This window comes from Salarias fasciatus, chromosome 17, assembly GCF_902148845.1.
Source record: "Salarias fasciatus chromosome 17, fSalaFa1.1, whole genome shotgun sequence".
In the NCBI taxonomy this organism is placed as follows: domain Eukaryota; kingdom Metazoa; phylum Chordata; class Actinopteri; order Blenniiformes; family Blenniidae; genus Salarias; species Salarias fasciatus.
This window is the reverse complement of record NC_043761.1, coordinates 7626828-7640564: the sequence shown is the minus strand read 5'-3', so window position 1 is coordinate 7640564 and position 13737 is coordinate 7626828. Positions and strand designations below refer to the sequence as shown.

At 40.9% G+C, this 13737-nt stretch overlaps 1 protein-coding gene across 2 annotated transcripts in view; it reads right to left on the bottom strand.

Moving 5' to 3' along the window:
• The window catches only part of tbc1d22a (TBC1 domain family, member 22a), a 121082-nt gene extending 110395 nt beyond the window's left edge, over positions 1-10687 (bottom strand). For both annotated transcript variants that reach the window (XM_030113355.1, XM_030113354.1), the window contains exons 1-5: positions 10494-10687; positions 9986-10042; positions 5406-5589; positions 5039-5297; positions 1219-1401 (exon numbers count right to left, since the gene is read on the bottom strand). In XM_030113355.1, the coding sequence (XP_029969215.1) occupies positions 1219-1401; positions 5039-5297; positions 5406-5589; positions 9986-10042; positions 10494-10555 (745 nt within the window). In that variant the 5' untranslated portion in view covers positions 10556-10687. The remainder of the gene's footprint in view (positions 1-1218; positions 1402-5038; positions 5298-5405; positions 5590-9985; positions 10043-10493) is intronic.
• Positions 10688-13737: the final 3050 nt, after the last annotated feature.

Sequence of the window (13737 nt, the reverse complement as noted above, 5' to 3'; positions counted from 1 at the left end):
CGACCAACGCTGATGACTTGTGAACCGGTTTGTTTTCGCTGAAAAAGTTTCGGAGGGGCGAAGCGGAGTGCTGACGAAGGCCATTCTAACCCTAATGAACATTTACATTTTGGGATCTTGGCCAAACGCTTGAGGTGTGTTTGTGTGCCCCGAAGAAAACTACACAGGGGGAAAGTAAAGAGGTGGCAAAGTCGCCCAGAGGATATAAACTTGCACGCTTGCGGGGAAACTGTAGTCCGATTGGCCACTGTCTGTATATCAGTATTAGCAGGTCGGCCATTAATTATCAAGAACTTATTAAATAATAGCATCACAAAAAAAAAAAAAAAAAAAAAAAACGGATGTCAAATAGAAAAATGAAATAAATGAAGTGTATTTATTCCATTTGATACTGCTTAACAAGTTTTTCTTCAACCCTGAATCCATATTTGAAATGAAATATTTCCAACTCTGTCTTCATGCATTGAGATCGGCACTTTTTTTTTTTTTTTATTCACTCTCTTTATGCTCTCTTTCTGTCACACAAACATACAAAGCACTACAAATGAATGAAAACTACCCAAGGACACGGAGTGCACATCTTTAATCTTCCAGAGATCAGACAGAAAACTGGATTTAAAGAGACGTTTCGGTCCGGCAGTGAATCATCTTCCATTATGTGACTCGCCCTCCGCTGACACCAAACCGCCGCTGCTCCCGTCAAACTTTAACAATCGCAGTTTTGTGTGTTTTACATTCACACATGACCCGCTAAAAACTTCCGCCCCCTGGCCGATTCTCGCCGCTCAGACAGACAACTGCGTATTACAGCAACAAGTTGCTGCCAAAAGTTACTTGCAAAGGACATGAAGTCAACTGTGAAGAGGGGAAGTCTGCGAGGATTTCACAGCCCCGCTGGGGGTAGCAGTGCTGCAAAACTCTGGGGTTGGATGAACAATAAAGGCCCGTCGCTTGGTTAGAACAAAGGCCTGTCATTTGCTTTTGTTGGTGGTGGGATTTTTTTTTTTTACCCCCCCTTGGTAATCTGTGTGTCCAGATGGCTGGATGACTTTCCCCTCTCATGGCGTCGTTAAAAGCGAAGCACAGCTGGCATGTCCACAGTGAGACACGGAAGAATGCAAGGAAATGACTAAAAAAAAAAAAAAGAGGCTGCCGTACAACTGAAATAAGAAAAACTGAGCGGAGAAGGTGTAAAACTGCCGCGTGAGCATGTCTTACCCAGATCCGTGTTGGGCCCGGCCAGCAGCTGCTTGAACTTGTCCAGACGGGACGCCTCCCTCTCGGTCATGGCGGGGGTCCCCGACGTGTTCTGGTCGGCCATGCGGGCCACCAGCGGGATGACGGGGGGCCGGTGGGGCAGCGAGCGCTGTCTGTGGAGGGCGGCGTGCTCGCCCGCTGCATCTGGCATGGCGAGACGGAGGCAGAGACAAACGGCACATGAGGGCTCCGGCGGCATACGGAGGGATCACAGCCGAGGCAGCAACAATTAGCACGTCAGCTGAATATGAACTGAGAACTAGTACGCTTCACGAAGCAGGGAGGATTTTTCTTTTCTTTTTATTTGCAATTAATTAAAAAAAGGAAAAGGAAAGCTCATGAACTGTATCATGTTAAAGTTTAGGAACTTGTACGACGACTTCTTTTTGCCCGGTTTGGCAAACCCTCATATATCCAGGTGGTAACGACTGTAGTTACAGTCAGTCGCCTGTTTTGCCACGGACCCTCTGGGAACGCAGCAGTTGGATCTGCTGCATTATTTCCGTTTCAGCCGTGAAGGCTCTATAACAAGTAGACAAACACATTAATTCAGTCTGCTGCGGCCCACATGTTCCCACAGATGTGCGCGAGCAAAAATGGAGAGAGTCGCACGAAAGCCGAGGCGCCACATAAACAAGTTGGTGAGATCGGGTCATCGTGCTCCGTCTGTCGCACCAAACTCCCAGCAAAAAAAAGCTCACAAAGCGCTTCTGCACTGGCATTTGATGGTGACGGCAGGTCCTCTGCGACGGCCACCGTGCGCGGCACCCACACAGGCGCTGGATGGCAATTAAGGAGACTGGAAGGCTGCCGATTTTAATATCCTCCTCGCTTTTTACAAGAACAAATAAAAAGCTACAAATCTGTTCTCAAGTGCTTTATTTGCACTTACAAAAATTAAAAAAGATTATTAGAGCTGGCAGCAGTTTTTCAGCAGAGGGAACTATTCTGTCATTTCAACAATAGGACGTTTTATAATCCATTTAATAACGGAACTTTTAAAAGGCTATTAAAAGCCGGGAAAAAAAAGTAGTTTGAGGAAGTTAGCTATGTTCTCCTGACAGGCTGTACATGGAAAAAAAACCGATGAGAAATAAGAGCGAAATGCTTTTGCACTTGAAACAATTATATAGACTTAGCGGCCACTTAATTAGACACACTTGCACAATTTAATGTGATCCAGCGGCCATAAATCCTGCCCCTCTTTTATGGAGAATGAAACGGCCAAAATATTACAAACACCCCTCAGTATAATGCAGTACAGCTTCACAGCACTGCCAATTACAAGCTCCCAAATGGATATATAGATGAATTTAAAACCTCTCCGATGAGCTCGGGCCAAATTTAACATTATTAAAAGTAGGACTGATGTGTGATGTTTCTCAATCTTCAAGAAGTTGGCTAACAGCTTAAATAAAAAACAGGAAACTAATGGTGTGTCTGCTTGTCAGCATCCAAAAAACTGTGAACAACTGAATTCAAAAAGGACGTTGGCCGTGGATAAATCAAGTAGTCAAGAACAGCGTTTTCCTCTGATCCACTAATACAGTCGTTTCCTGTTTAGAAAAGGATCTCAAGGGCTAAAAACAGCCTCAACCAGCTGAAACTGAAGTCAATTTCAGTCAAGTCATAGATGTTGTAGAGCAGCGGTGTCAAACACATTTTAGTTAAGGCAGCGATCCTGAAAGGTAAAATTGTGAAATAACATTTAAATTTAGACTTTAAAGTGTGTTTTTGTTGTGGCGCGGTGTGTACTTAACGAAGATGTGACCACAATCTCAACATAAATACGATTTTAATGACACCTCTTGGTGGAAAATATGGTGAAATATTTTTTAAAAATGTTGCATTCTGCATGTTTTTTTCAAACTCACCCTGATAGCTTAGCTTTGAGGCAAATGCTAGTTTAATCGCAATGATCTCAAGGTCTCAGTGTTGCGTCCGTGACTCTGAGTAAACATTTTTTTAAAAAGATCAGCATTTTCCTTGAATTTTTACCATGTGCTTGATGGTTTGGCGGGCCGGATTGGAGCCTCTTTCCCGTCAGCCTGTTGTAAAGGTTACTGAATACGACCAAATCCACAATCCCCACCAAATCTGTGTCATGTGCTCGTCTGTAGCAACGACTCCCTGCACTTCCCTCTACTGCACATCCACGCTGCGTTTCAACACAGTGGATGCCGTTGTCTTCTGCGAGGAGATAAGAGGAAGTGCCTGAAGCCAGTGGGCTGCTCGTCTTATCTGGATCTAACAGAGCAACAGGCGGAACTGCAGACAGACAGACAACCAGCAGACAGGCAAACAGTCGCCAGACGCTTCACTGGTACTTAAGATGATGATGATGATGTTACAGTCTGTAGAGCACAAATAGATCCACGTCTGAGCGAAACACAAGGGAGACAATGAGGCCGTTCAACACAGCGGGAGTCAACAGTGATGAAACCACACCAACCCAGAGGTGTCTTCTTTTCCCGTGCATCTCTTTAGAGACAGAAGGACTAACGTTTGAACTCGATAAAACTTTCCTACAACTGGGGTTAAATAATTCTTTTGAAGTTCTCTCTTGAGTTGTGGGAATTACTAAATCAAGTCCGCTGAACCCGCGGCTGCAGCAACACTCGACAGATGTTCCAGACAGATTTCCATGCTCACAGCTGGAAGGGGTCACTTCCTGCTCTGACACAAGGCCTTCCAGCTGCGGCTGCCACTGGAGCCAGCAAACAAGGAGGATGATCCCAGCGACCTGGCAGCCATCGACTCTCATACTAATTCACACTGTCGCTGCTATTGTTGTTTCGGCTGTTTCTCTGTGACTTATTAAACTTTTTTCCTCCAACTACACGAATACAACATGTTTACTTGTGATACCAATAATCTCATTCATGAGAAATTTTAGCTCAAGTGAATTCTTGAAATTAAACCTGTTTCAGATCAAAGCTCAATCACTTTACTGTTCAGCCGCTGATTAATTCAAACGAGATGATAAAAAGTAGCGACGAAGGAAAGATGGCAAGGCTTTGAAAAATGATTAATCACATGTTTTTGATCTGAAATTAATTCTTCAAACAAGACTAAAAGCTAAGTCTAGATACTTCTTACATGAATTTGTTGCTTTGGCAAATTTTCCGCCTCTTCCAAGTCTTTAAAGAAGAAAAGTTGTTTTATTAGAAACAAATTATTACAATTAAGACCCGCTGGTGCGCGAGTGCAATGTGAATGTATTTCTTTAATTTGCACCAGATGGAGTCAATCTCTTAACAAATAACACAAAATAGAAATAAAAGCATTCTGTTCTGATATATCGTTTGCAGTGATGATGCATCAGTTCTCAGAAAAACACAGTATTGACTCTTAATTCAGATTTGTCGCAGTAATTGTTTAATAGTCAAGCAGATTAAATGGTTCTGATTGAGCTTCTTTCGTAATACCTGTTAACTCAGAGCAGCGCCCTCTGGTGGATTAAATGCAAAATGCATTGGACATGCGGAGGTAAAAATTCAGTGGCAGTTACATCGTTTTCTTGTGTACACCGCGCATAAATAAGCCTTAAAAACTACAAATGAATCATTATTATACTGCTGGCTCAACTTGACTTCCTGTCTAACTTCATCTCTGGGACATAAAGCTGTGACTGCAGCACTGCCACCTTGTGGAGATTATAAAAACAACCTCTATTATTCTTGATTAAAGCTGCTTTCTTGACTTCGGCCTCACAGAGGATTAGTATGCGCTGCAGGTGAAGCTAAAACTTTCTGGACGCCGTGCAGCGACGTGCACTAACCTTTAGGTGACCCAATTGGAGCTTCGCTGTGGGACTTCACCAGGCGGCTATCAGTGCGAGGGCTGCTTTGGGAGGCAAACGACACATCTGGGCTGGTCACGTCTCCCTCGTCCACTCTGTCTTCCTCCTCCTCCTCGTCCTCCTCCTCGTCGTCCTCTTCCTCCGCCACCTCCTCCTGCGTGTCCTCTTCTCTTTGATCCGGCTCTGGCGTGTCGTCCTGCCTCTGACGCTCCTGCTGCTTGCTGTGATTCTCAATCACCTGGACAGTCGCAGGGTTTCAAGAGACAAGTTGGGATTTTCTTTTCTCTGTCAAACGAACTTTTTATGCTCAGATAGAGTAGAGGTGCAAAGAAAATGACTACTTTACCTTATTGGCCGTCTCCATCACCACCTCGATGTTGAGGTTCTGTGCAGCCATGGCCAGCAGCTCGTCATCGTCGTCACCTGCATCCCAGGCGTCGCTCGTGATGCTTTCAAACTCCTGGAACGTGGTGGCCTTCTTGGGCTTGCCTGGTGTGGCTGGGGGCGGCTTGTTGCCTGCTTTCATTAGACTGGGGGGGACAGGAAGAAACAGAGGTTAGACAGTGAAGATAAAAATGAAAAAGGATGAGATTAAAAGGAACAGAGATAAAAAGAGAGAGAGAGTGTGTGTGTGTGTGTGTGTGTGTGTGTGTGTGTGTGTGTGTGTGTGTGTGTGTGTGTGTGTGTGTGTGTGTGTGTGTGTGTGTGTGTGTGTGTGTAAGGGGGGGTTAAATGGCATCCATCAACTGTAGAGACTGTGTTTTGAAAATAACCTGCTTATCATCTCCCCTTTGCAATTTGACACAGATAAAATCAAAATTAAACCTGCTGTTCATTTTTGATGAGCAATCACCGAGACACGTCTGGTGGAAACACAAACATAGTGTTGTTTTGACGAAGGTGCCACTCAGCATCAACTCATCAACACTTAAATAACCCTGTATAAAGGTCAGGACACATTACAGGATAATCGGGATGAATTTGGTCTCTGAAGGGGAGATCGTAGATGATGAACATGCTTAAAAATGCACAGAGTGACTGGAAGCCTGTATACTCCCTGGTAATAAGCCTCGTATTCACCCCCTGATTGGCTGAGCCGCTCCGAATCACCAAGCTGTTGGTGGCACTGCTTTTAAAAATCCGCACTTGAGCCTTCAGTGTGCTGGAGACACTGAAGCACAGAAAAATCAGAGCTCCGACGCTCAGTAGAGCCGAAAGTGAGAAGGACAGATGCAGATATGAATAAATAAACTGCGGGAATGAGCTCCTCGCAAATTGCTAATAATGGAGATGAATGAAAACACCGGGATACGCTTCAGAGGATGTTAGCTATCGAAACGTTTCAAGTATCAGATGAGTTGTACGAGAGACGACGACGCTGACAATATGAGTAATTAAAAACAAAGAAATGCAAAGTTGGACATCCAGGAGAGTTTGATTATTTCAGAAATGAAATGGAAATAAAAGAACAACCTGCAAAAAATCCACACTGAAAATCAACCTCTAACCAACAACTGAAGAAATGTGACTATCTGAGCTATTTACATTTATTGTCGGTCAGTCATTTAGTTTATTTAGAGAAGCTTAATTGGATTATTTTGATACAAATTGTATATATAGAAGGAACAGGCGAGAGGAAGAGGAGACACGGTAGAGAGAGGGACACAGTCATCACCAGACCAGCAAAAAAAAACTAGGATATTAGATATATAACTCGCTACAGGGAAAGCCCCTTATGTTCACCTTTTGCTTTAATCAAATAAACATTCAACTCGCATATTTACCGAGAAATCCTGTTTTTGAGTCTGTGAACGACTGAACAACAACTGTTGATCACATCGACTTAAGAAAAAAACACAAAATATGTGTGGACGCTGCAGCTTAAGACTTTTTTGATAGTTAGTTAAAGACCCATTATTCTTTTAATTTCTCTCACTCTTTGATTCAAGATCACTTCAAGTGCTGTGAAACGTTTCAACTGTCTGAATAGCTTTCAACACTAATCAGGTTCGGATGCTTGAGCCATCCAAACTACAAATACAGATGCACACATGAGAAAAGAACAATTAATACTTCCCCATGTCTTTCAATGTAAATCGTGCAACAGAAATACCACTACAACACTATCTTCAAGTAGAAGTCCCAAAACACAAAAATACACATCAAATACTGGTTTATCGTGAGTCATATTGTGATCCAACGCCCAAAAATATCATCAAATATTTTACAAATAACAAGCAGTCCAGTCTTCCCAATGACTCTAAATTAGATAAACTGTTACAGAAGATGGAAGAATGAAAAAATCAGGACGCTTCAGGATAAGTATTGGACGATAAATCATTATACTATTTTGTATCAAGCAGTTTTAAATACATCTTTTTATGTAGGGAACAGCCTTTATTTGAAAATATACTGCAAGGCTGCATGGTTAATTCGGGGGGGGGGGGGGGAGACTTAACCTCATTTGTTTAAAATTACCAAAAACTTTACAGGAACACATTCGATACAGAAATGCAACAGGAGAGAAAAAGCAGATTCAATTAAACTCAATCTTTCCTGTTTTATGGTGCGGTGGGGGAAAGAGAGGTGGGAGGTGGGAGGGGAAAGGTGCTCCGATTTCCTACAAAGACAAAATTAGCATAATAAAGGAAGGAGCGCGACGTGTCCATATTAGCTTGCCTGCCTCATAACTTGGAGGGAAGAAAGAGAGTCCGAACTTATAACCAACCAGAAAAAAAAACAAGCAAATTAAATCCAACCCTCGGTGGAAATCTACATGATTAAACATCAATCAGGAGAAAGAAAAGGATTATTATGGAATAATGGGCTGTTTTTCTTTCCCTCTACTTCCCTGTGTCGTGTGTGTGTGTGTGTGTGTGTGTGTGTGTGTGTGTGTGTGTGTGAGAGAGAGAGAGAGCGAGAGAGAGAGTGCGAATGGAGTTGAGATAGGCACAATGACATGTTATAAAAAGAGGCCAAAGTATTTTTCACTCAGGTGAGTTCACAAAAGTTCGCCAAGCACAAAACATTCCTGTTTTCCAACACTTTCCAGCCAAGAATGGATGTAATTTTTATTGTTTTAATCATTGTAAAAAGTAACGCTTCGTAACAGTTTCCTATTTTAATTCTTGGGTCACATAAAATCTACTTTTGCTCTGATTTCAAGCTACATTTCCTTATTGCCTCACCCGACTTACAGCTAGATTTTCCAGTAAAGCTTCTTCGCCTGACATAGCACAATGAGGAGGTGTACACTGAAAGTGGCAGCAAAACAAAGCATTCAGTAAATAACAGGGCAATACTACTGAATACGCAAAACATGAATCACAAAGTAGGGTGTTTCACTTATTCATAAACACTGTAGTCATGGTCCCAGTCCCTGATGTTTTCATCAGCCACCTGATGGCAAAACAAACTCGTCCACATTCCTGGTTGCCACGCGGCTAAAAATAGAACAGCTGCTAGGTTTACACACACACACACACACACACACACACACACACACACACACACACACACACACACACACACACACACACACACACACACACACACACACACACAGTCACCAATAGATTATTAAACCATTCATATTATGTTTTTTCCAGATCTCACTGACTTAAGATAATTCTGACAAAAACTCATTTTTTTGTAACTCTAAAGGCATAATGTGATTTGTATCAAGCAACAGTTCTATTTTTTGTTTTACTGGATGAGTTAATCTCAAGTTTGTTGGAGAAGGAGGGATATTTGAAGACAGTGTCAAAATGGGTTGTTCTATGTTTGGATTATACGGGGAGAACATGCAGACATTCTCACGAACAGAAAATTTGGTTCCAGGATAAATTCTTCCCTACCAATGTATTTTTCTGTTAATATCTTGCAGTTAAACAACACAAAATGTTCATATGTTCAATGGAGGTGTCATAGAATTTCAAGTATAATGGAATACTTTTAACTCTGAAAATATTTTTCAATATTTGTTATTACATAATCTTTAAAACTATTTATTGCATCTCTTTGGTGTTTATTAATCTCAGGGGGTTCATGCATTGTTATTTACCAATCTTTTTAAGTGCAATCACAATTGGGACAGATGAAATCTTCAACGTCACATGCTTGCTTAGTTTAATGGTCTTTCTGAACTGCTAAGTGTTTTGTTAGTTTAACAAAACTTTTTCACAACTCAGAGGAAACCTGAAGCTTCTTAGTTTTAAATGCCCTTTAATATTTTTTGCTCTCCACTGTCAAATGGCACTGAACTTGGACATTGGGTTATGCAGGTGTAACTGTTCTGTTAAAACTACAGCAAGCAGAAAATGTAAATAAAACACATCTATAGTTGTAATATTTAAATTCGGTCATAAGTTGTGTTACAATTATAGCTGCTAAAGTTAGCGAGTCTTACAAATTCAGTATCTTGATCGTCTCATCATAGTTCAGTGTGGAACATCTTAGTAACTACAAACAAAACAAACAGGCAAAGTTCCAACAGAAATACAAAGTAGCAAGTTCAAATAGGAAAACCACAAAAGTGATAACACTCATACTTGGTATTTCCACCATTCGAACAACGACTAACATAAATCTTAGGATGCACAAAAGTCCAACACTACTCTTGAATCCTGAAACAAATCAACCATCCGAATGCTTGAAGGTTGTTTTGAGGAGACAAAGTTCACCTAAGGCCATGGAAGACTTGAAGCCTGCAATCTTCAAAATGAAGACAATACTAGCACTACAAGCTGATGAACAACAAAATATGTACCATCAGCTATTAAAAATAATCTGGATGTAAACAGTAGTGCCAAAAAAACAACTTGAACTCAGACTTGAAGTCCATTTTATGAGCCAACATGCAAGCCAAAGCACAGCAAAGTTCAAAATCACAGGGTAATTGAAAATGGTGAGACAGATTATACTTACTTAGCGTGAAGCAGCGGGTCGAAGGGTGGATGTTGAGCTCCGTACACATGCTGAATGCTGAGGGAGTGAAGAAGACAGAAACAGAATGAATGAACTGATCGATCACTTGTTGTCACGCTAGCAGTGTTAGCTTTACTTCAAGCATCACCGGTTCAACTGCAAGAAAGTGGCCAAGACGGTATTGATATGTAGTGTTTAGATGTAACCCCGTGATATAATCTGGGTTTTAGTTCCACTGGCTAAAAGTTATGTCGTTATGGGTAAATAACTATTAGCCTAGTTAGCATAGGAGCTTTTAGCCAGCTAACAGAGCGGAGTGTGAGCTTGTGTTTGCGGAGGTGATTTCTCTCCGAGAGCTGCGGGTTGTCACGTGTAAAACTCCCCAGGTTTGTAGATTAAGGAAACAGTCAGTAGAAGTTAAAGCTTCGCTTGACGCCGAACAGAGCCGCGTCAGCTGAGTGCGGCTAGCCGGGCTAAGCTAACCATCAGGAGGGAACACGTCACTCACCTGCCGGGAACCTTCGCTGTGTTTCTCTTCCAAAACTGTTTCTTGTTTCCGTCACTCGACATTTTCCCTCCCGCGGTCCAGTAGCTCCTAAACTCGAACACCCCGACGCTGTCGCTGTCTTCAAAAGGTTGAATTTGTGTTTATTTACAGCAGCTCCCCTCCTCCAAAACTCAGAGAGCTGCCATGTTGGTCCTGACCCACTGGGCGAGTAAGCGCGGCTCTGATTGGCTGAGTTGGAACTTCCTACATCTCGGCCAATCACAAGTGAGATCTGGTGTATGGCGGCATGAGAACCTGTGACGTCATGTTGACAGAGCTGTCAATCAAGCAAGCCCCAGCATCAGCACCAGGAGGCTTTCTGTCTCCATGCAAGGTTTAAAATGATGTTACGAGGCTTTTATTTTATTTCTTCCACCTCTGCGTTACATTCAAGGGTGAAAGAAACACATAACACATTCATTTATTACTATAATTAAGCAGTAGGCTATATAAGTTAACTAATACTGGATACTTTACAATTTTAACTAACCCTTTGTAGAAAATCCCTTTCCCAGTCACCCATCCTGCTTCGAGGAGGTGATTGGCAGCCACATTAAGAAACTCCTAGGAGCTGATGGGGGTTCAGGGGTCTTGCTCAGGGAGCCATGGCAGTGACCTATGCGCTGTGGGAATTCAACTTGCAAGCTTGTCATTACAGTAATCTTGCACATACTTTTTGAAATCTACTGATCTAAATCCTTGAGTTACTTCCAAACAACCACAATTAAAATTAAACCTTTGAATTTGCATGTTTATAGTAATTGATTCTATAATTTTTATTTTGTGATCTTTATATATACATTTGTTGACTTTCTTTAGTTGCTTTCAACATTTTGTACAGGTGCACTGAATGATGATGTGAAGTGTTTTTTGTTTTTTAAGAGAGAGGCATTTTAGAATTTGACTTAATCAACTTTTGCTTTTAATCAAAGACAAACCCTGAAAGATTTCTGGCAAGGTATTTATAAAACATATCCAAGATTCACTTTTAGCTTCCCTCCAGACCCAGTCGCTTGCCTACTTGGAAACATTTCAAAATCCCATTTAACTAACCAATTGTCCCTCAGTCAAACTCAGATTCTTTTAATAATATAAACAAATATATGTACAGTATGCAAGTTGGCTTGGGATTTTTTTTTAGGTAAATCACTGATTATCCTTGGAAGAGATCATCTTGCTACAAAACTGAATGAATACACACACACTTGTATATGGATGTGTGTTGACCTTAATGTTGTAATTTTCTCATATTTTCTTCCTTTGTCATCTGTTTTGTGTAGTATCCCATACTGTCCACGTGAGGAGTAAGTTGTGAAAGACACAACGTTGTTATTTGTTTGAGTCTGAAAGCAAAGCCATAAATCTCGTGCATTTTTTGAAGCGTTTAGGTTAGTAGTTGTATGAAAGTGTTATTTTCAAAAATGACTCAAGTAACAACAGTGGAGCAGTGATTAGCGTTCTTGCCTCACAGCAAGAGGTTCAAATACTGACCGGGGCTCAGAGCCTTTCTGTGAGGAGTTTGCATGTTAATTATTGACTTGGTGTGAATGTGAGAGTGAGTGCTTGTTTGTCTCTATGTGTTGGCCCTGCGACAGACTGGTGTACTGTACTCTGTCCTCGCCCATGTGAAGCTGGCTCCAGCCCCCCACAACCCCAAAAAGGACTAGTGGATTATGAAATTAATGGGTGGATGCATGGATGGATAGCACTAACAGTACGTATAACTACCAAAGAGATAAAAAAACCTGAGCTGAGCTGAGATGAAACAGAGATGAAAAACAGAAGAACTAATGACAGCTACAATAAAGTGAAACAGTGTACTTTAACAAAGTGAAAAATTGGGGAAAAAATGCTAAAGTAATCCAAAAATGTGAAGTTTGACACTTTGTACACAATCGCACAGAGCTTTGAATAAAAGAAGTATATAGCTATTTTGACCATATATGATAAGAATTCGTCCAAAAATAGCAACATAGCAAAGAAATTTGGACTTTAATCCTTTTTTATAGGTTTTAAACACACACACACACACACACCACACACACACACAATAAATCTAGAGAACTCATAAAGACACAAATTAATTTTAGTAATTTTTCTTGCAGTGATCACACTGAAGATAGAAACTGTTAATCATTCATGTCCTGCATCTGATCATAAACCTGTCACTCCTCTACCACCCCTCTGTCTCCTGTGTTCAGGTAACACAGGGCTGCATGTTCAAAAGTAAGAGATCTCACTCTGGCTTCATTTTCTTGTACTGCAAAGATTTCCATTGCCTGGGGGACGTTTTGTGGAACTTTTCCTTTAGTTACAAATATATAGAGTGAGATAAAACTGTAAATTGGCTATTGAGAATAAATGTTTCTGCCAGATTTTAAAAATCAAGCCAAAGCCATAACAGAAATGTGGGAGATTTGGGGGCCTAAACACTTCAAAGTAAGTTTTCAGTAAATAAAACCAAACTATTTTCAAGCAATTCTTGTTGTCAGTTCAAAATGTTCTTCAAAAACGTCAGATATTTCATTCACTCTTTGGAGATCAAAAGAAAAAACCCACATCAGTTGAAGAAAACATATTTGTGCAAAATAAATGTGCAGATTTAGACTTTAGCTAAAAAATGAAAGGGAAATGCATAATTAAAGCCAAACTACAATAGAAATCTTAAAAAAAAAAAAAAACAGGAAAAATATTGAAATAAACAAGGATTTCTGTTTATGACAATTTTTTTTTTAATAAAGTGAGTCAGATCTTCCCTGGGGGATCTTTTATTCATCAAAACTTTCATTATTTTTGAAAACTTATTGTCAGTGCACTTGAGATTGATTAAAATCATAAAATCATTCAAACAACTCTCTAAAGGATGTGGAGAAAACACACAGGAGCTCAAAGAGAAAACATGCAAACTTCACAAAGAAAAATTCTCCATCAGACCCAACCTCGTGAGATTACATTTATTTAGCTTTGTCCCGTATGAGAAATTTCAGCAGCAAAAAAGTACAACATTAAAAAAGAAAAAGAAAAAAATAATTAAATACATTCACAATAGAAGTCGGACTACTTTTTTTTTAAATCAAGTTTAACCAGCTGTGAGTCATCTTTCTCAAACACGATCTTTGTTTAGTCCCAAGTCTGACAGCTAGGACACGCTCACACGCTGAGCGAGTGTGTGCGCTCGCGCACTCCAGACGCTCCACGCGCTGCG